This window comes from Leptosomus discolor, chromosome 1, assembly GCF_034619465.1.
Source record: "Leptosomus discolor isolate bLepDis1 chromosome 1, bLepDis1.hap2, whole genome shotgun sequence".
NCBI lineage: Eukaryota > Metazoa > Chordata > Aves > Leptosomiformes > Leptosomidae > Leptosomus > Leptosomus discolor.
In genome coordinates, this window is record NC_141391.1 from 130,852,638 (window position 1) to 130,875,997 (window position 23,360).

Genomic DNA, 23,360 nt, shown 5'->3' on the forward strand with positions numbered 1-23,360 from the left:
TTTCGTTAATATCCCTCCTGGCTGCAAATGTCCTCCCAAGCCATCTCTCAATGCCCCTCTGAGGAAGCCTTGGAAATTTCCCCCTGCGATAATGTATTTCAGATCCTATTATGGGTGATTAAGAGCAGAATGTCACACAAACTATTAAATTAAGGCAACATCAAATTAAATAGTGGCCCTTGACTGTGTCATTAGCTGTGACACTGAGGAAGGGTGTACCTCCCTACCCACAAGGAGTTCCTAGCTTCCACAAAGCAACTGGCTGTTCTTAAACTTACACACGAGCGCAGTATATTTCCTATAGACTTGCCACACAAATATGCCACAGATCTTCCACTTCCCTGTTGCACACATGGAGACAAGATGTAAATTACTCTGAGTTAAGATTTTGTATTAGAGTGTGAGCTTAGTATTTTGTCTGTGGGAGTTGGAAGGTGAAGATATAGGGTTTATCAGCCTTTCATTCAAAACTCCTTCTTTACTTAAAGAGAAAAATTCCCTTTCACCAGGATTTCCTGGTACTTAAGGTCCTCATCAATCTAATTTTGGCTTTAACGATATGCTTGTGAAAAGATTCACGGGAAGGCACAGATTGTAATTGTTAATGTGCTGAGGGAATGAATTGCATTGCATGTGATACAAAAAGAAAAAGAAGACTGAAATTTTGAGGGAAGAAAAAAAGTGTCAGAGAAATACTATCTGAAATTGCCTCTGCTGAAGTGCTGCAAATCTGTCAAAGTCTTTTTTTATATACTGGAGGTTGCACCTCAACTTCCCCATCTAGGCACTAAACATAGATACCACATGCAACCTGAAACTGAACATCAGAGTTCGGTCTGGGGTAAAAGAAATCCTTGATCCTAGTACATGTACAAGGCAATTCAGTGGATTCATTACCCTCTGTTTTTTTGAAAATTTGGAGCCCAAAAGCATAAATTAAGGTTCCACCTGGAATTCTCTTCTGACATGGCTTTAAATTGCCTTGAAGAACAAAGTCTACTGGAGAAGAAAGCGCTAAAGGCACAATTAGATCAATCCGTCATCCACTCTGAAACCTCTTAAATGTCTCTGCTATTATTAATTACAATCACATATAAATGTTAAATACCTAAAACAAGCAGATATAATACAAGCCAGAGACAGTTCTCATTCAATCAGCCTATTCTCAAACACTTCAGCTGCCTGTAAGAAAATGGGGAGCAGGTTCTATCAGGTATCTTAAAAGCCTGTCTGCCTTTCAGTTCTTCACACTGCATTTACAGCAGAGTCTGAAAATGTTGCGTTGTCTCTGCAGAAGCCAGCTGAGCATCTACAGCATCTATTAACTTGCAGCAGAGCTTACATAAGATGGAGATTACATGTTCAAACAGCAGCGATTTAAAACCTTCAGGTTTCCAAACAATTTGGTTTGTTATACATTTATACTCTTCCCCCTTCAAAGCTAGTATGATTTGGGGAATTCCTTTGTAATTAAGATCTTTCCTCTATCCTGGATGTTTTTGCAGCCCTGGTTACTAGGAGAAACATAATTTCTTTACTGTGTTTTTTTCCCAACAGCAGTGAGATTTTCTACTTTTGTGCTACAGCAAAAAAAAAAAAAAAAAAAACACCAAAACCAAAAACCAACCAAAAACCCCACAAACCAAAACCCCAAAAAAACAGCCAAGCAACCAAAATCAAGCAAAAATGCAACCAAATCACACTCTTGTGAGCCTCTGCTTCAGCACAGTTCCTCCTTCCCCTGAGACACTCACAACACTGGACTTTCCTTATACTGGAAAAGTGGAAAAATAGAAAACAAGGCCATGTTAGGAAATACGTGCCCCACACACAGCCAGAGGCAAGGGCCCCGAGAGCATCATCCCCCCTCCTGGAGGTCTGGCACCATGGGCTCGCTGCCAACCTGGAGATAGCGCAGCTGAGGGTTGTCCCCCTTCCTCTAGTGACCTTGGAGGCAGGGCTGTGGGGAGACCTCAGCGATGGCTGACCTCTCCCTTCCCATGGGAGCTGCATTTCAGCTGAGGCTCCAGTGCTTGGCCCTGCCTGAGCGACAGCTACAGCTGTGGGACAGCTGTGCCTGTATCCCATCCACCCAGACCCGCTGACCAGCCTCCTCAGACCCACCTCACTGACGTGGACTTCCCTGCTGATCACAGAGCTGTGTCCGTCCCCGATTGCCATCACCAGACCTGACTAGCTAGCTTACATTCCCAGCTTAACCTCAGACCTATCCCATCGCCATGGACTTGTCTGGTGATCTGGAGCCTCTGTTGACCCCAGCTGCCGTCTCCAGGCCTGCCCTGCTCACCTTGCTCAGATCCTGTGGGATGGGGCCCTGGCCAGTGAGGTCCCTGCTCCACGGGCTGTGTTACAGCACTAGATTCCCTGTCCCTTAGGGAGCAGCTGGCCCTCACCATCCCCTGACGCCAGAGTACTGCGGCACATACAAGAACACCAGAGCACTTCCACTGACCCAGCCCTGTGGTCTGTCCAGATCAGCATCTTGTCTCTTACAGGGACTAGTTCTTTCTTCCGAAATACATGCTACCATTCAAGAACAGGATTGAGGTGGAAGTGAAAAGGGAACACAGGCTACCCATCTTTATCAAAGGGGCTGAGTGAAGAGTTATAAATCAGCCAACCTCCATTTGTTATCTGGAAAGATAATGAAACAAGCTGTTTGGCAATCGGTGTGCAAGCAACTAAATAACAATAAAGTGATGAGAAACAGGCAGTGTGCGTTTGTCCAGAACAAATCATGTCCAAGTAACCTGATTTATTTCTTTGCTGAGGTAATTGACTTAGCAGGTGCTGAAAGGAATAGATGGAACCTGTTTTGGTTTAGGGCTTTTGACATTGCCTTGAACACCACTTTCATACAGGCAAAGAGGTCTCAGATGATTGAAAAGCAATTCCCAAGCTGTAGCGGTGGATACTTTCAATAGGAAGGTATACCAAGTTAAGAGATCTGATCTGTCTGCTAGGATTGATTACTTTAATTAGTGATTTGAATGGTGGGCCTGACCTTTGACTTCAAACTTCTGCAAATAACACCGAGTGGGGCAGCACCACACTTTGGAGGCATAGATTTAAACAAAGGTCTAACGCTGCTAAATCGCAGAAAGAGCTTCGGAACAGGGAGATGAAATTCAATAAAGACAAGAACAAAGTATTACACTTTGAAAAGAAAACTTGAATTCTTAAATTCAAAACAAGGCAAAAACATGTCGTTTTTGGTAAGATATCAAGACATACATCCACTCAGGGCAAGTACTTTAAGAAATCCTTAATTCTGCACCTGAAATGTGGGCTATATGAGGAGCCACTTCTTTGTCATGAAGACAACAGGACTAGGGAGGGACAATGCACCGACACCACATTGACATCCCAATGTGAAATACACACAGCACCAAATGGCACAAAAATTATTTGCGGCTGCCAGAGCTACCTTGGTTTGCAGAATATTGGCCTTGTGCCGTCTGTCACATTGCTCTGAGCAACGTGGCGTGGCCCGGACATGCCTTTGCTTTGCCATACCTCCTCCTGCTGCCTGAAGCCTCTCCTCTCTGGGAGATGTGGTCCCCAGCCTCCTTCCTCCAGCACATGCTAGAGGGCTGCTGGTCCTGCCAGAGGGACCTGTGGGTCTGCAGAGGGCAGTGGGCGAGAAAGGAGCTGCAAGGTTTAGGAGCCCTGGACTCTACAGGGTGGGGAGGGGAAGCCACAAGTCTCTCAGTGCCACCATTGCTTGAAGGCCACCAGGACAGGCCACATTGTGTCCCAGTAAAAGGCAAGACAGAGTCACAAGAGCTCAGAGGTGACATCGCACAGGTCTCCTGGTCTGCACAGTGTGATACACCAGGCTGAAAGGCAAGCTCTCCATGTTGGAGTGTCCATCTTCCAGAAGATCTCAAATGGGGGTTTTGCCCTTAATGCCACTTCTTGGGACTCTGACAAAAGGCAGGGTGACTTGAATGGCAGCATGCTCCAAGACAAACACAGAAATCACTGACAGTTGTTTTGTTTTGCTTTGTTTTTTCTCTTGGCAGAGGTCACGTAAAGGCCTGAAGATCAAAATGACGGCATAACACATGCTGGCTTCTTTTGCTGAGCTTTACAGCTTTTCCTCCAAAGATGATGAGTGACCCCCCTGAAGTCTGTCTTGAAAACAAAACCCACAACTTGGAAAGCTTCTGTGGCCAGAGTCACCGCAGTCAGGGACTGCAAGCTGACTGTGTAAAACTGCGGCTCCTACAAGTTCATCCTCAGTCTGAAAAACCTTGCCAGTTGCTTTCTAGTAACGCCCTGTCTTCTCTGACTTAAAAGTGCATCGCTCCAGCATGGATCTGACACATTTCTCAGGCATGTTTTCAACAAAAGAACACAGGAGGGTTAAGCTGTGAGACCCCTGGCCCTTTCACAGCCCAGCAGTATTGCTCTCACCTTGCTGAAAAGGTTAAGAGTACCACAGTATTGTTTGTAGCAGTTTCATGAACCACACAAAGAATAGAAGATGCACCAAGCCATGCTTGAATTAACAAAATGACGTTTTGCTGCAGCCTTTCACACCTTTGGACTGAACTAAAAGACATTTATCCCAAAGTTACAAGCAGCCAAAGATAAAGGTTGGGGATGGCGCGATGCAAGATGCATCGCAGGTGCAAGCTAGCAGACGCCCCTGACTCGGCGGGCCGGGGGTGTTGAAGCCCTGCAGACGCCGTCCCCACGTCCCTGATGATGCCGGCGTGCCCCTAAGCTCACAGCACAGCTCCCCAAGGGGAAAAGCTCCCTGACAACCGGCTGCCAAGGCCGGCTCAGAATTTGGGGCCGGGCACAGGGAGGAGAACCTCCTCCCCGGGTCCGGCCAGCCCGCCGGCCTCCCTACCACTCCCCTCCCCTCCCCTCCCCTCCCCGCCGGCCGGCGGAGGGTCCTTCCCTGGGGAAAGTTGCTCGGCGACCCCCGAGCGAGGGGCGGGGGTGTCCGAGGCTGCCTGCCCGCCTCCCCCGGCGCCGGTGCGTGTCGCCGAGCTATTTATTTAAATTGCAAATAGAGCGCCTCAGCGCTCGCCCTGCCGGGAAGAGACAGTCCGGGCGCCGCACCGGGCGGCCGGCCGGCCGGCAGCGGCAGGGACGAGCCCATGGCCGGCGGGGCGGCCCCGGCCACCGCTGCTCTGCTCTGCGCCCTGCTTTGGGCGGCGGCGGCGGCAGCGGCGGCGGGGGACGGCCCCGGGGGTAGCCCCGCACCCGGCGCCTTCGGCCGCGTCTACCGGGGCACCGTGAACATCAGCGCGGAGCGGCTCTACGCCTTCGCCTACAGCAGCGAGCCCGGGCAGGTAGGAGCGTCCCTCGGAGCGCCGGCTTCCCCGCGGCGGGGAGATGCGCCGTGCCCCTTTTGCCCGCCCGCCCTCCCTCCGGTGTGGCCGGGGAGAGAAGGGGGGGGCCGGCGCCGCTGCGGCTCTGCCGCCGTGCGGGAGCGGGCCGGGCTCTGCCTCCGCGCCCGCGCTCCTGCCTGCATCCTCCCGCCGCCGCCGCGGGGGCCGGGAGCCGCGGGGCACCCGCGGGGTTCCCCGGCACGTCCAGGGCACTGCGGGGCGAGGGGGCGGCGGCGTCCCAGAGGGCACGGTGCGGGCAGGCGGTTTGGTGCACCACCCGGGCGGGGGTTTGGTAACCAGCGCTTCTAGCAGCAAAATGGGTTTAAAGTCTAGAGGGGAATTGTGAGGCTAATACTACTACCTAAAAAAAAAAAAAAAAAAGTGCATGTGTGTGCATTTAAGCCTTTTTAAATACCATTTTTGACACTTGAGCTATTCTGTAGGATCAGGGTGCTCTCCCCTGAGAGCCCGGGAGGTGAGACAGGGCTGCACAGGTGAGGTGTGATGTGGGGAGGCTGTAGGGCAGCACTGCTAAAGCCATGGCTGTTTGACGGGGGAAGAAAACCTGTCATTTACGTATGCCTAGCTGTTGTGGGTTTCCCCCCTCCCCCTTTTTTAATGTCGTGTTTATCTCTAGTAGCTAAGTGGTACCTTGGAAACTCTGCCCCCGTTGTTTGGATTCGGCATTAATTGCTGGGTAAGATGGTCTGATGTACCAAAAGATGGTGAAGCAGGCAAATGAATCTTCCCTCCTGTCCTTGATGGCACAGGACAAGATAAAATGGAAAACATTGCTTTTTCCACACTGTATTTCTAATGCTTCAATATGAAGGGAGTTGGTAGAGAGCATGATAAAAGGCATGGGGAAGGAGGGAGAGGTGGTGTTAATCATCCCTTGCTTTGCTTTACTGTGAAATTCCAAAAGATCCAGACATTCAAAGACTTGTCTTTCTTCTATTATGTGTGGTACTGTATAATAAAATACACCCAGTATTTATGGGACAGGAGTTGTGTGTCAGGGTTATGATGCAACTGAGTCCAGCATTACTTAACTGTTGGGTGTCACCACTGAACCCAGGAGGTGAAAAGCACACTTTGGGCATGAGCCACCTTGTAGAAGCTGGTGGTGATGTAAGTTAGGCTTCTTCAGGTGTTACAGGTATTGGATATTAAGATGAGGGCCTGATGGCAGACCAAATGTTGTCTGGGGCTTGTTGGCAAAGATGCCGTGAGTACTGACTTCAGTTAAAATTAATCTAGTTCATTCAATTTAATATGGACTTCAAAATGGTGTGTTTTGATTGACACCTTCCACAAATAAGTCTTATCTTCTGGAGAACTAGGGTGACAGTGGAGTGGAAGGAGACAGGGAGGGAGGACACAACTTCTCTGTGGTGTTTGCTGGTATCTGAATGCATCTTCTGCTCGATGGCTACTTTCAGACATTAGGCTATTCCTATGACTGTGAAAAGCCACCTAGTCCAGACAACCACTGCATTTAAGGGGAAACTTTAGTGGACTAACTTCCATGTTCCTGTATGCTGGAACATGAAATCTCTGCAGAGATACTGGCCTGGTCAAGAGCATATCTAAGAAGGGAAACTTCATGTTTGAGGCTTAATATTTTTTCATGCAGGACCTTCCAAACACTGCTGTGAATGTGCTTAAAGAGGGCCATGCAACAAGCTCCTGCTATGAAAAATAATTTGAAAGAGGAAAACCACTTAAAGATGGACTGTCCTAGGAGGCTTTCTGGTGAGGGATGCCTAGAACAGGTACTGAGGATAGAGAAGGTCCCAGAGAAGAGAAAGCTTCAGGGAGATCTTATTGTGGCCTTTCGATGTATAAAGGGAGCTTATAAGAAAGGAGACTTTTTACAATGGTCTATAGTGACAGGACAATGGACAAGAGTTTTAAACTGGAAGAGAGTAGATTTGGGTTCAACATAAGGAAGAAATTATTTTTTATGATGAGGGCGGTGAGATGCTGGAACAGGTTGCCCAGAGAAGTTGTGGATGCCCCATCATTGGGAGTGTTCAGAGTCAGGTTGGATGAGGCTTTGAGCAACCTGATCTAGTGAAGATGTTCCCCTGCCTGTGGCAGGGTGTTTGAACTAGATGAACTTAAAGGTCCCTTCTAACTCAAACCGTTCTTATGATTCCTCACTGAGAAGCCCTACAGCTGATCCAGGTGAAGCCTGCAAGAAGGTGTCTGGCTTAATTGGGATAATTGGCCGTGGGTGTATGCAGCCCTCTCCCCAGCTGCAGCCATGAACTGATGACAGGCAAACATGTCTAGGTCTTCTCTTGCCAGCCTGGTCAGAAGCAGAGGTTGATCTATTCTGGTGGTTCTGTACCTCCCTGTTGATCAGGGTTGCTCAAGTTTTGGAAGCTTGGTACTGGAAATCGTGACTTTAATCAGGGACTGTGCTCTTGTCGGCAGTTTTTTCTTGTGCAAGAGTTGTGAATGTACTTGGTGGCATGCTGTCCTCTGGGTAGTTGTTGGATCTTCTGAAGGAACGCAAGTCCTGCAAAAACTGAATGTACTGGTCCTTGCCTTTCACTGCAATCTTTAACGTCAAACTCTTAGTGAGTAGACTGTTAGTCAGTGTTTGCCAGTTGCCTGCCGCTTGTGAGCTCTCTGCTCTTCCTGGTCTTTTCAATCTCCTTCTGTCTCAGTGCTGATGGTAGGTCAGCCAGAAGCCTCAGATACCTTGAGGCAGATACCACATGGACCATTAAGCTTAGTTACAGGAAATTTAATTGAATAAAAGGAGTATTTTCTGTGTGGAAGCGCTGCAGTGGGTGAGTTTAATTGCTTTCCCTCTAAAGCAAAGCCAGATCTGGATTGGTCTGGCTCTGAAGCAGGGATTTGTTTTGCTGATGCTGTGAATTCTCCTGTTTGGCCCTCTCTGCTGCGCTGTCTCATGAGGGAGACAACTTGGAGCCAAGGGCAAGGTGTGAGGGCTGGCTTGTGACCCATCAGTCCTCTGTAAATGTTCTGTTTGCTCACACACTATGGCTGCCGGGCACATCTGAAAAGGCAGCTGAATAGAGCAATGCTTGAATGATGGATGAGAGAAAGGAGGGAACAAGATCGTTACTCCTGTTTGGTGCTTTAGAGACTTACCACTTTCTGAAAAGTGTTGTGCTCACCTGATCTTGGAGGATGTTCATCCACATAACCTTCCTTACTCCTTGGGATACAGGTATGCATGCATGAGGGAAGGAGAAAAGCAAGTCCTATGAGATTCTTCACCTTGTATACATCTGCTTGTGAACAAAGTACAACACGGGGCTCTGGAGAGAGCTGCTTTGAGACAGGCAAGTGACTTTTCTTCTGTGCAGCTCCTGGGTGTGTAAAATGTAAATAAGGGTACTTATATGCTGACCAAGTCACCTAGTTGAAACGCTTACGCATGTATATATTGCCATGTCTCTTCTCTCTGTGTGTGGAGGGCTAAAAAACCCTCCTATGTGCTGTGCAGAAATACTTCACCTTGTGTCTTGAGGCAGGAGGGCTGTCAAGCTCTTTTGTACTTGCAACTAGGATTTAGGCCTTAATTTCTGAGGTGGAGCTGTAAAAGCAAACCTGTGCTGAGGAGAAGCATAGCCACCTCTGCTGCAAGGGTCTTCTAGAGTCTTGCTGCTTTTCTAGTTCCCTTTTCCTCCTCCTAGTTGCACTTTGAAATTTTCCCCTCTGCACAGCTGTTTGTTTAATGTTTAACTGTGAGTGTAAGAAATACAATAATAAAAACAGCTGTTGTGCCTCTCACTATGCACCCATGCTGTAATGGCAAAGCAGATGTGCATTATTAGAAGTCTGGTGAACAATTAGTTGGGCAAACAGGATTATCTTCTTTTATGATTGTTCAAACTGGAGACATCCAGGATGGGGAAAAAAATGAACACACTCATGAGCATCTCCAATTCCACATATTCAACATGTCCCTACTTTGGAGGGAGGAAGGAAGGAAGGACAACTGATTTGCTGGAGCGGCTTATACAGTGTGTTCCTGCCCAGAAGACTGACAAGAGTTGTAAAATGTTTCTGCTGGATTTACCATTGACCGGAGGCTTTACATAACAAGTGAGAGAACCTGCTTAGTTCCGTGATTGCAACAATACACGGGCTTCCGAAAAGAAAAAAAAAGTGTGGGTGTGGGAGTACTGAGGGAATTTAAAGTGAATGACTCTTTCTACCACTATAAGCTCCGGCAGTTGCTAATGGTTAATTTGCTGAAAACATAAATGCCACTAATATTGTGCACGTGGATATTTCCTGTGGTGCAAGAGAGTATCATGAGGAAGATGACTGTTGGAGACAACGGAAGTTCTTCCTAATCAGAGCTCAGGTCAGCTGAATGCATGATTTGGGAGATACCTGGACTATATTTAGAAAACCAAGTATCTCTCAGGAGAAAAACTTTCCAACTTTTCATTTGTAGGCAAAGCTGCTGCAATCCAGACACAGCTCTGAAGACATTCATGCAGTGCATCGTGGTTGCAATGAGCCCAAAAGCTGAGCAGTGGGCTGCACCTACATGATGAGCTCAAAAGCTGAGAAGTGGGCTGCACCTATTTTAGGAGAAAGAGTGGGTGATATTTTCCTCCTCCTCCTCCCTTGCCAGGACTAGGAACAGAGGCCTAGTCTCAGTTCCCATATGGCCTAGCCTTACTGTAAGCTGTGATTGGCAGTAGATTACTCAGCAGAGAAACCGCAGCTTAGTTGTGCCATGTAAGCATGTGTAGCCCTGGAGTGACCATTTCCTAAGTGGAGTCTATCTGAGAGGTAATGAGTAAAAAATTACCCTCAGTTAATGAGTGAGAGAGGCTGTGTGCCAACATGGAGGGTTGAAAACGTCGTAACTCTTCCTTCTTTCATGGTTGCAAATGGGGAAAAAGTTGACTGACCTGAGGGAAGAGGGGAATCAACACTAGCAAGAATAACAGAAGTCTTTCAAGTAGATGCCTTGAACTTTGAGCTCTAGTAGACACCAAGTGCCTTTTCCAGCCCAAAGAGCATGATGTATTTGGGTTCCTCTGACCCCTAGGGAATGGGTCTTTTATATCCTAGGTGTGGATGGCAGTGGCACTTGCTTTGCTCTAGCAAAGAGCCAGAACTGGAATTCACCCATACCTTCCTCTGGGATTGTGTGATGAGTCACTTGCTCAGACTGAAGCCATCTGTCATAGCTGCAGGGAAATGCCTTGATGTGCTACACAGGGCAACCTGGTTTAATAAGTGTCAGTGGTCAAATCTGTTTACTGTTCTCTGCTGTTTCATGTGCAAATGGAGGTCCCACTCCAGCAGCACCCATGTCTGTCATAACAACTGTAGAAGCAATTTTTGCACCTCTTGCTTCTGAGCTGCTTTTGGGCTTTATGTGTAGGGCTTTTCAGGCTGAAACTAAACTACCTCAAAGCATTCCGTTGCTCTCCTGCACTTCTTCTCCATAATGTTATTCTTGGCTCCAGACCAAGTTTCAACCCACAGCTACACCAGGTGTGCAATAAAACTTTAGTCTTCTGTTTGGAGGTGGCTGAACCTGAGCTATAATGGGGGGAACAGGTTAGGTTCCGTTTTTCCTTAATGCTGAGTAGAAGCTCACCACTTTAGCTACAAAGATGCAGGTAAAAAACAAATAAATTGGGAAGACTACAAATGTTTGAACGAGAAGATCTCCTAAGGTCAGTAGAGCTTTTGTTATTGCAGGATCTCCAGGGCCTGAACACTGTTGCGTTTTGGTTGCTGGCTCTAGTCTGTTCACCACACGACACTGGAAGGGTCTGAGCACACCATTTCTGGAGCCTAGTATTAAATTCCTTATGAGGCAGAAATGTAGGCACAATGTCAAATCCAGAAAAATCAAAGCAAGTTCTTTTATATGATGTCTGAAGCCAAGCAAGGTTCAACAGAATCCCTTTGGAATAACTGTTGTATGTATAATTTATCTTTTTTAAAGAAAACAGCCAACCCTAGGAGGTGACAGCATAGGCAGTGTAGAGCACACAGCACTTGAAATGTTCTCGCTGCTGCTCAGTGGGGTCTCTTGGCCACTCCTCGCCCTGTCCTCTGAAAAGCTCTTGCTTACAGGAGAAAGCAAAAGTGAACTGTGAGAGAAAGGCATGGGGATCTGCTGAAAACATGAGCCTGACTGTTGCGTTCTGCAGAAGAAAATAGTCTTGAAACTTTGGCTGTGGCAAAAATGGGATATCCTAAGCAAAAGAATAGTGTGGGAGGCAGCTTTGCTTTAAGCTGGGGATGGGATCATGTGCCAATCTGAGATCCCTTCAGACTGAAATTATTCTTTGGCTTTCTAGGGTTTTGTTGTTTGTGGGTTTTCTTACCTAGAGGGGCAAAAGAGAGTACATGTTGAAGGAGGCTATCAGTTTGCAGGCTTTAGGAAAAAAGCCTGAGAGGTCTGTTCTGGTTTCTTGCAGGGTGGCCCGCAGACCTTTAGATAGTGACTTTGCTGGTGGCAAGAATTTTGATTTTGTTTCTAATATGTAGGCTAATGTGTTCAAGCCAAATAACTTGTCACTGAACTAAAGCATCTCTTGAATTTGGATGTTGTTCTATATCTTAAAATCACTCCCTTCTTGTTGGGCTGTCCTGTTGTTTAAAATCAAAGCTAATCAGGTTTTGTTATTCCCCCTGCCACTCCCTCCCCACCCCCAAAATGTTCAGATAAAACAGGAAAAATTTTCTGAATAAGAGTAACTTCATCAAAATGTCTCTCCTCAGTTTGAACTCTTTCCAAGAACAGTGCAGCAATTTATAATACAAACATTTGCATTGTAAGTGGAGGCTGAAATGTCCTTAAATAACTTCTGCAGAAGTTGTTGGGTAGGAAGGTATGCTTTCCCTATACAGATCTCATCTGCCGTTTCAGGGGGTATATAGGGAATGAAAGTGCAGTCTGTAATAGCTGTATTGCAAGGGTGTGCCATCTGCTCGGTTTGAGAATATAGTTTAGTATGTTTGCATAAGCAAACATTATCTCCTGCTGTGTATGCCTAGAGAAACACAGAGGATTTCAGAAACAGCCTTCCTTTCTTTCTTTATGCTGATGTTTTTCTTTGGGCATAGAAATACCTACTTCAGTGTGGTTTACAACATATGAACAATGGTTTTAAAAGAAAAAAAAAGAAATGAAGACAACATGTAGGATACGTAATTCAATCCACATCCCAAGTGTCACTAAGGCAAAGAACTTGGGAGCCAAGAAAGAATGAGATATTTCTGTTGACAGTAATCCCTGGAGTTATTGCCGTGAGCTTGGGGTGGCGGAAAATTTGGAAAGGTTATAAACCCTTTTGTTTCAAGGGTTGCCCTAGCCCAGAGTTCCAGCTGCTGTGGGTTAGGAAGATGCTAGTTATTAAAGAGTAGTTTGTTCCTTAGCTGGCTGTTCAAAAAAAGGATTCATTTGTTTATTTTTAACATCTTCCTCAAGTCTGAGGGTGGTCAGAAACAGGTACCTACTTCATCCAGCATGGAAACTCCTAGTTTTTCCTTTCTGGCTGTCCTGGAGACTCCCTAGTGACATTGGTTAGAGGACAAAATTTCAAAAAAAGAAAAAGATAAATATTAACATGCTTCGTATTTGTCTTACTTCTATTTATGCTGCACAGATGCTGTTGCAAACAAGTGAACTCATGGGAACGTCCGTGGCAGACAGTAAATCCACACAGCATATTTGCACAAAGTGGAACTTTTAAATGAAAAATATTAATCCTGGAACAATTATACTAATGTGATGAGGCTGTGCTTGCATACCCAGAGTCTGTCGCTTAGTTTATGCTGCTTTGGATATTTAATACTCCTGGAAGAAAACTCTAGGCCAACATTATTTGACAGCCTGTGTTTGGCAACGAAGACTTATTGACGTTAGGGCACAAAGTCAGGCAGAGAAGGGCTGAAAGAGAATACTCCTCTGAGCTCCACTTGTTTTGTTTTCAGACAGGAGTGGTGCTCATATCTAATAAGAGGGCAGGAAAGAGGTTCTGTAATGCATGTCACTCTCTCATAACTGTTTTCCTTCAAGGGTCTCAGCTTCCCCTTGTATTGTCAGTAGGAAGAGAAGCTGAGTTTGGTGCTGACAGGTATGTGCTTCATTCACTGCCTCAATTGCTCTAGCCCATCTGGCTGAATCCTACTTCACTTAATTTCAGGGTTTATATAAAAACAAAGCACCTCTTTCTCATGCGACAGCAGCAATTCAGTAGCTTTTGTAGACGTATCTTGCGTGGAGACCTTCCATTGTAACTAGCACCCTGTGTGTTTGCTTGTCGGATGTGTTCCCTGCCCACTGGCTTGGCTTGATGCCTTGTCAGGCCCACGACCAAGTGCTGTTGCAACGTGGACTGATAATCCCCAACAGTCTTGCAAGGAGCAGCTTGCGTGTGGGTGCGGTGGAGAACGTGGTGAAGCCCTGGTGCGATTCGAAGGTTTAGCTTAGCATGAGGTGGTGGAAAGGAATCCACAGTAAAACTTGAAAGCCTTTGCTTGCAGCAGAAACTGTTGTCACAACCTCCTGCCTGCCCTTACACTTGCATCCTCACAGTCTTAAGCTGATGTGTAATCTCTGTGGGAAATGCAGACTTAATAATCAGTCCAAGGACTCTTTTGTGTCAACAAGAGCCCAGTTTATTTTGCTTAATGTTTACAGCCATGTTGGTCCTGTTCAGCTGTGTGAATTTGAGACTGGCTCCTTCTGCCTGTTCCCATCTAGAGAATGGAATTCAGATGCACTTTTTAATTTCTTTCTTTTTTTTTTTTTTTTTCCTTCCCCCTATCTCCAGGGTGGTGATAGAACTGAAGTACAAATATTTGTCTTTCCTGGTCTAACACGCTTTTATACAGTGCTGAGAGCTCTCTCTTTATTCAGCTAACTGCTCTGTCCACCTTGAAATACAGAAAAAAGCTCAAGGTCAGTCATCTGAGAAACAAAACTGTCATGAGCTTGGCTGGTGAATAGAGATGCACATGGCAGAGGCTTAGCAATGGGAAGGAATGTAACAAGCAGAAGTTTCTGAAGCTGTCCTGACCCTGCCTCAGCCCTGCAGCACAAAGGGCAGCAGTGTGGTTATTACCGACAAATGTTTGTGAAAGGCCTGGCTGTCGAAGGAGGAGTGTTTTGTGCACAAGGTTGTTTCCTATGATCAAGTCTGGACTGTCCCACTTCAAACCTAACCACAGATATGTGCAGGAGGCAAGGATTTCAGCTTGGGAGATATAGATGAAATCTAGCACATGTTATAGTACCAATGTAGACAGCCTCCTTATGTGTGTACAGGGAAGGGGAAGGGAGAGGTACAACTGGTTTTCTGTGGTGCTGGAAATGGTCTGCTCCCAAGTGAAGTACCTCAGCAGTGGTGGCATTGCAGGAGTGATGGCAGCCTGGTTGACCCTCTTACTGCCCAGGCAAAACTTCCTCCTCATTTCACCAATGTTAAGTGAGTAGGGGTGGATGCAGAAGAGGCTCATTGTCTTTTGTTCTAGTGCTGAGATTATTATTATTTTAAACAAATGCTGTGCTTCTTAGCTGGAGTTCCTCCTGTCTCTACATGCAACATAGGATTTTATTTCTGTGTTGGGAGGGAGGGGTGTATGTGATGGGAGCAGTGGTTCTGTAGCAGGGAAGAGTTATGTGTCAGAACTGCTTGATATTGAAGTGAAATAACCTTTGGAAAGGTGTGGAGGGAGAATCATGTTTGAACTAAATAAATCACCTTTTTTTTTCCTTTACCTCCTGCTTTTTTTCCACTCTTCTAAAAATATTTTGCTGGAGATGATGCCCTTGAGGGAAATGCCAAATGCTGACTTTCAAAGAGAAAGATGCTACTACTAGCACTGGTTCAGTGATGAATTAATTAAAACTGTTGCATGAAAATGTGTTTATTGTGTATATAAAGACAACAGAATCTAGAAGCAAAACATGGATTAAAAATTTAAGGTAGATTAATTTGTAAAAGCTTGCAAAAGCACACAGATCAGTTCACAGGTGCTGCGTTGCTATCCCTGTCCCTTGTGATGCTTCTGCTAGACAGTTCACCCTGCCAGGCAAAATGTCTTTCTCCAACACGCTAATCAGGGTTCCTTCCACTCTGTAGCACAAAATCAGTGATTGAGAGCAAATGAGAGAAGCCCCGCTTGCAGTTAACTGTTAATCCTTTCTTCACTGTCCCAAGCTTCCTCATAATTGTGCCTAGATTCTCCTGAACTTTTTTGCTCTGATATCCCCAAGCTCATTTGCAAGTGGGGAGGAGAATCTGGAGGGACCACTGGTTGGGAACTTCTTGAGCAGGCTTGGCCCACAGGCAAATACCACCTGTCTGATTGCCATGTTTTGAAGGAATAGCTATTGTGTCAGGCAAAGGCCCATCAACTCAAGCTTTGTGCTGCTGCTGTATCCCTGATGCCTGTGATGGGGAAAGTGGAGCTGCATCCTGAGGCTGGGATCTGATCCCTCCACTGGAAGTGCAGGATCTGCCCTTGAGAGGCCCCATGTTACTGTGGTGATGGTGGCAGGGTAAATAACTAGATGGACCGGAACCTCAATTGCCATCTGTCCAACTTCTTAATTGCTCTGGTTTTTTTTTTTCCCTCGGTTTTATTATAAATATTTTGGTGGGGTTAGGTGGTGTGATGCTCCTGATTGGTCTGGGCTATGTGAAAATGTAGGACAAGCAGAGAAAGTAATTGCAAATGAGTTGTTAATGTATTGAGGTAAAATTTGAAGTACATTGGCATCTTCTTAATAAGCTGCTCTGTAAATGTTACTTCTGACTTTCGGATGTTCCTCTCTGTCTGAAGCGCCCTATTTGAATGTGGCCTGGGAAGCAGCTTTGCCTGTGGAGAGTGTAGAGAGAAAGGTGAGAGGGATGAAAGAAGTGTGATGGGACTGTACCTGTGAGCCCATACTTAGGCCAGAGGTGGTCCTGCCTTCATGCAGCTGGATGTTGCCCCAGATATTACCAAACTAAAAGAGCTCAAGGCACCTGAAAGGAGCTCTAACAAGCTATTACAGAGAGCAAATACAGAGCACTGAACACAGGAAAGGTGGAGAGAAGGCATGTATGTTGGTAATATAGCGTATACCAGTTTTCATGTCGGTAAGAAATAAGAGTCAGTGCTTAGATTTTAAAGAATAATGAGCCGTGAGAATCTTGTGTCCCTCCTCCTGATAATACTATTTCTTACTAGTATAACACTAGCAATATTATAAGGTAATGGAAATGGCAGCAAAGCTGAATAAATGTTGTTGATGGTGTACAGTCAGCTTAGTTTTGTGAAGGAAGGGAAACCAAACGAGGTGCCTAACTGCTGGATCACAGCAGAGGGAAAGGACCTTCTCCACCCTCTCAGGCTTCTCCCTGTGAAAGCACTAATCACCAAGGCTCTTGTCTCCCTTCCCTTGCCCTTCTATAGGATAGATGGGATTTTTTTTTTTTTTTAACTGAGGGTCACCAAACACTATAACAGGTCTCCCAGAGAGGTTGTGGAGTCTCCATCCATGGAGATACCCAAGACCCAACTGGGCAACTGGCTCTAGCTGACCCTGCTTGAGCAGTGGTGTTGGACTAGGTGATCTCTAGAGGTCCCTTCCAACCTCAACCTGGGATTCTGTGATTTACAGCAACGTCCTTTTGAGAGGTACTGTATGGTTGAGCCTTATACCATGGTGGGCACCAAACATGTAAGTGGCTTGTACCTTTGCCCTTGTGGTGAAGAGGTGCCACAGGGGCAGCAATAAATCCTTTCTTATAGTAGGCTGTGAGCTGCAGGATTTGTCTCCTGATACTGGCCTAGATGTGGAGCAGAAATCTTAGTCCTGAACGTTTGCTCTGCAGCAGCTGTTGCTCTGATACCGTCAGGTAAATGCTGCAGGCCTTCTCTGGCATAGTGGTGCAAGAGGCACAGGTAAGCCATGCACTTAATATCCTCCAAGACTTCTCTTGCCGTGAGCTTTGGTCATCAGAATCAAAGATCAAGCTAGATGGAGGTATCATCTTGGGGAGGTCAGTTCCACTAATTTTATAGTAACCTGGGGATCAGAATTCATGTAATTGCATGAACAAAGTTGCTTTGAGGTCTGTTTGCAAAGACAAGTTTTGAGGACGACCAGGATTTGAAAAACAGGTTAGGGTCTCCAGGTGAGATATCAGTGGAGCATCAAAGAGGAGGAGAGTGGAATGCTTGAGTGCTGTCCAGATCTGTCATCTGGGGAGCATAAGCATTGTTGGGCAACTGCTGGAAAGAGAGGGAAGTGACTTAGTGGGGAGGTGTGTGGAATGCACCCCAAGTACTTGGAAATGAGGCAGCTTCTTGGCCATTCAGTACTGCAGCAGGAGGGTGACAGAGTTGTGTACTGTGAGCTGCAGGTTTTATGACACTGTCCCTCTTAATCTGGTATTTCTGAGAGGCATGCAGTAGAAACTGTACAGGGAGCAGATCTCAGGCTTTGAATGTCTCAGTCACTGTTTGTACCCAGTTAAGCTCCAAACACGTTGCTTCCACCCCTCTGCCTCTTTTTGCACAATTGATTCTCAGCATCTGAAACATGGAGATGATTACTGCTGTGGGCATACAGCATGTCACTGCAAAATAAAGAGGCCTTTCAATAGTTGTGTATTAACTCTATGCGGGAAGATAAAACTCACAGAAGTCTTTGGTTACCTGAGCAGTCCCTGCAGGCGTCTGGAGTGGCACAATAGCAAGGCTGCCTGAAAATAGATGATCAGTCTTTAACAGAATGAATTAATCTTGGCATTGCTTATTGTTAGTTAAACATCTGATAGCCTTGGATTCATAGGCAGGCCTCTCTTTCTTTTTGTCCACCCCCTGCTTCCTTAAAGGAAACTTGACTGCTCAGACTGGTATAGCATCTAATCTGGAAGAGGCTTGAGATCTCAAAGATATGCTCAGTGCATTCACTTGTAGGTTGAGGAGAGAGAAGAGAGTACCAGTGTTGTCAGCAAAGAGGAGGCAATTTGTAACCCTGTGCTCGTAAGGTCTGTAGCTCTTGCTCAGGGACATTCCAGCCACCTTGGGAGCAAAAACTGGAGTGGCAGTGGGAAGCAGGAGGCCTGTGCTGAGTAGAGCCTTGACTAGGTCCAGCTTGCAAAATTTATCAGCTGTGTTACTGCACCTGCAGCCATGGTCTTAATTAGCTTTCCTTTCACAGGAGACAAAAATGCTGAATTTTTTGGCTAGATTCAGCAACGGACATTAAGGCTACTGGGAGGGTGTCAGGGTAAAAATGTGTGTGAATGGAGCACAAATGAGTCACACTATGAGAAGTTTAAACCTTGGGTTTGTCCAGGAAATTCTTACAGAGGTGGCTTTGTCTTGTAAAAGAGAGGGGAGTAATGTTCTACAGATTTGCCTTGGGCAGTTACAAGGCTGCAAAGCTTTCACACCCGGACTGCTGTTCTGGTCTCCCCAGTATGAGAAAGGTATGGATTTACTGGAGCTAGTCCAGTGCAGAGCCATAAAGATGATGAAGGGGCTGGAGCATCTCTGCCATGAGGAGAGGCTGTGAGGGTTGGGCTGTTCAGCCTGCAGCAGAGAAGGCTCAGAGGGGTCTCATCAATGTGTGTAAATACCTGAGGGGAGGGAATGAAGAAGCGAGAGGTGGGTTCTTCTCGGTGGGTGCCAGGACAACAGTGACAGCACAAGAGATAATAGGCACAACCTGAAACACTAGAAATTCCATCTAAACATGCTTTTTAAAATTATTTTTTCTTTTCTAACTGTGAGGACAGTCAAAGCCTGGAATAGGTTGCCTGAGAGGTTGTGGAGTCTCCATCTGCGGAGATGTCCAGAAGCTGACTGAACCCTAAGTAACTTTGCCCTGAGCAAGATATGGTAGGGTTACAAAAGGTGAGGATGGGATGCTTGTGTCCTGTTAGGCACTGAGAGGTTACCCTTACTGTCTCCTTCAAGGTCAGGAATTGCCATTTCAAATTGGATTCTTAATAGAGGCTCCCAAGGGAAATAGACTCCAAGACTTGCATGTCCCCTTTGTTAAGGGCCTGCCTTGTCCAGCAGTGAGCGACGCTGTGCAGGTACTTGCTGCTCCCAGGTTCTGGGCCACATTGGCAGAATGCAACATAGGAGTCAAGGCTGAGGTGGAGACATAGCACGGTTACGAAGGTTTGTCCTCTGTTGGGATTTACAGAGTGTGAGGTGGAGCCTGGGAGTAAATCTTTCCATTGTTGCCCTGTTCCCCTTCTCCAGTCTGGTTTAGTGGGGAAGGAAGTCAAGTTAATAGAGCTGCAGCATTTGCAGCATGGTACATCTGTAAGGCAGCCTAATTCCAGCCACAAGCTCCCAGCTGCTGTCCCCATGAGCAGCCTTGCTGGCTGGGTGATCTTGTTCACCCAAAGGCATGCTTGGGATTACATCTCCATAAGGCTCCAGACCCTACTGTTGTGTACTCCTGGAGTAGGTGAGGGCTCTTCTCTCATCTTTCTGTTTGGCTATGAGCTATGTGAAAGGGGTAGGCGGTGGTCATTCTTGTCTGCCCATGCAATACTTCGCTCATTTGTGAAGCAGAGCACATTCCCTACATCTGATGCAGAGCTCTGCGAGGCAGCCAAGGGTCTTATGAAGCTCCTTTGGGAGGAAGGATGCGATGGCAGACCTCAGTACCTTGCACAAATCCTCCCTTTTTGGACAGGATTGAGGGCTCTGCTTTGTTTTGTGAATATTAAGAAAACACTTCCTTGCATCATCATATGTGGAAGTGTTCAGGGATGTGGTCTTGGTGTGGTATTCCCCTCTTCATGTTAAAATCTAGGAATTTCACAAACTGGCCCAACTGACATTTAAGATTACGTAAAATGTCTAATGAATGTCTTGGACTATGAAATACTGGTATTAAAAGTAGTCCTTCAGCCTTGTGTTGGCAGTGCTTATGAAACAGTACTTGATTACATGGCCATGGCTCCCAAATAATACACTGTACAATGCAGGTAGTGTGTATTCTTACTTGTGTAAGCCAAGCAGCACGCGAAACTAATAAAGCTGGAAAATACACTATGCCACTGGAGATAAATGACTTGCTGCACAGGCACTATAATGCAACAGTGGGAAGAGCTGGGATTTCCAAAGGGCTTAAGATTAAATCACAGAATTATTCTTACTGTATCTTAATAGATATCAAAAGCCATACTTTTTTTTTTTAATAACAGAAAGACAGAGCACTCTCCTGTGTTTTGTAGGATACCTCAGAGCAGTCTTTTTTTTTTTTTTTTTCTTTTGGCTGACTTTTTGCAAACAGACTGTGAGTTTCTGTTTGTGTTTTTTCCTCTTAGAATCAATATTGAAAATACTTAGTTTGTTGAAAGGGAAGATCCAAGGTGGGAGGAAGAGGCACTCACATGTATGCAGCTTTCACTTCTGTGTCCAAAGCCTGGGCAAACTGTACAAGTAGTACTTTTTTTTTTTTTATACCGCTCAGCGTTAGAATATACCTCAAATAGCCAGTACACTTCTTAAATTGAGAATTTATAAGAAGTAGAGATGCAACTTTCTAAGTCTTTAAATGAGTACAATTCATTTGCATTCATTGGAAGTAGACCTGACTATCTGCAGCATATGCATAATCGATGTAGTGGGTTATGTTCTGTATTTGTGAATTCAGTGCAGAAGAGACTTTCCCAACGTCTAGCTTGTATGTAGTGCTCTCTGCTGCAAGTCTGGTGTGAGCTCCCCATTGCACTGTGCTGATGGGCTGAGCCCTGGAGGGTTGACAGAGTGTGTCCAACCAGAGTCAGTGTGAATCACTTCACCTGTGGAGGTGGGCTTGCTCTAACTGTTTCATAGGCAAAAAGCTGCTGGACAGGTAGCTGGAATGTGTCCTTTCTGCAACGATAGTTGGTTTTCCTATGGATGAAGAGTGGCTCTGTGTGTTTGCAAGACTCTGGCTTGACCATCATGTCTTCATGATCCTTAGCTTTGTTTTCTTGTTCAGTTCCAATGTCGCTTCATTTGGGTCCCTGTTCCTCATCACAGTGACTACAGCAAACACCCACAAACAAGCAGCAGCTTGTTCAGCCAAGTCCCTGCATTCCCCAGTTACATAAAAGTGTTCCAGCTTGGCTCCTCCAGCTGAGCAGGGTGGACACAGAGACTGAGGAAGCCACAGAGTAACCTTCCAGTGCTGTCTGGTGGTGGTGACCTACTGTGGTGATACCCTTCAGGTGTCTTCCTTTGTGACGGTGTTTGTCTTAATGTGGTTTTAGCACCCTATGGTGAAATATACTTGGAAACAAAATTGAGTATGCAGTTTTTGTGGTCAGAAAGAAAAGACGAAAGGCATGCTAAAAGAGTATTACAAAGGTTTAGAAACTAGAAGGCAATGGAAAATTATTCCAGTGTTTGCCTTTCTGTCTCAAGGGTTTTTTAATTAAATTTATTATGTTTTTTGTTGAAGGCTTTTTTAATTTTTTTTTTTAATTGGTGGCTGTAGCCTCTATATTATGGTGATGATGGCAGGAAAATTGATAATGATTATGCCTTTAAAAAAAGATGTTCCAGTAAACTAAATCCCCATATGAGATTTGAATTGCTAAATGAAAATAAATAGGAAATTTTCTTTTAGACTTGCGATTGCAGATGTAAACCCTTTCTCTGAACCTGGTGTCCTCAGTGTAAGCATAAGGTACCATCTCAGGTAGCTGCCTTTCTGCTACTTTGCTAACTCTGTATGTTTTTTTCAGAAGGTGGCACCCCCCTTCTACCTTTACTCTTCTTGGAGGATATAATGTCGAGATATCTATGAAAAGACTTTCACTGATCTAGTGAGGGTCCATTCTAATCTTTCAAGATGTGGTGGGCTTAAAATGTGTAAATCTTATCTACCTAATATGCTTTCATCAATTAAAGGCCTCTAATAGATGTACTCTCTCTTCTAATGAGTTGCATTCTCATACCCTCTTCTGAGCAATTTATGCAGCTCTGGAGAGATATTATTTTCAAATGGAAGCGGTGCCATTTCCCTTTGATGCAGACAATCTGCCTTTTGCTTGCTTCTTAAAGCAAATAGTAACCTGAGGGCATTCCACCCTACAGCTGTCCTACCTTTGCATCCAGATCATGGTCGCAGAGGTAGGATGTAATCTAGTGGCCAGATAATGTAAGGAGAAATTTTAGTTGCTGGTGCCGTGGGCTGCATTAAACCCCTTGCTCACAAACCCAAGTAGCCTTCCTTGCCAGGTTGAGGGCAGTCAGCCATGTATTCCTGTTTTGTTAGGTGGGATATATATGGGTTATGGTCATCTCAGTATCATTTATAGCAGAGCCAGGTGCTAGCTGCTAATCTGCTTTTCCATCCTTAACTATTAATGTCGTCTTCAGTCATCTTCATGGCCTTCCCTGTGACATTGATTGAGTTGGGTACATAAGAGTCCCAAGCAAGAAAATTCTCGGTTGTAGCCTTGACACTATGTTTTATGTGTGTTTGCTTAGTTTTACAACACAAGTTATTCAGGTTCCTCCCAGTTGGGTAAGTGGAAGCTACTGAACTCTTCCTCTTGAGTCTGCTGCATTTGTGCACTGTGTCTTGCCTGATAGTCACCTTTGACCTAGGGACAGGGGTGTGATTTCGGATTAGAGCAGCAGCAAGGAGGCACTTCTGTAAATGACCTCTGGATCTGTATAACCAGTCCAGTGACAAACACTGTTGATATCCCTGTGGATGTTGCCAGCATCTAGGTCAGACTGAGGAAGGGGGACAGGCTTCTCTCACCTAGATTTGGAGCTGTCTTGTTCTTTGCCTTCAGCTAACACATTTAATCTCTTTTCTCTTCCCACAGGTAGATGCAGTGCGGGTGTATGTGAACAGCAGCTCTGAGAACCTCCAATACCCTGTCCTGTTTGTAGTTCGCCAACAGAAAGGAGTGCTGTCATGGCAGGTCCCACTAATTTTTCGAGGCCTGTAAGTACTGGAATCTCTTCCTTATTACACACTTGTCTGCCAAC

General features: G+C 45.7%; 1 protein-coding gene across 2 annotated transcripts in view; it reads left to right on the top strand.

Moving 5' to 3' along the window:
* The first annotated feature begins 5,135 nt into the window (after nt 1-5,135).
* SIDT1 (SID1 transmembrane family member 1) overlaps nt 5,136-23,360 on the top strand; it is a 46,740-nt gene continuing 28,515 nt past the window's right edge. For both annotated transcript variants that reach the window (XM_086464668.1, XM_086464674.1), the window contains exons 1-2: nt 5,136-5,330; nt 23,195-23,316. In XM_086464668.1, the coding sequence (XP_086320794.1) occupies nt 5,136-5,330; nt 23,195-23,316 (317 nt within the window). The remainder of the gene's footprint in view (nt 5,331-23,194; nt 23,317-23,360) is intronic.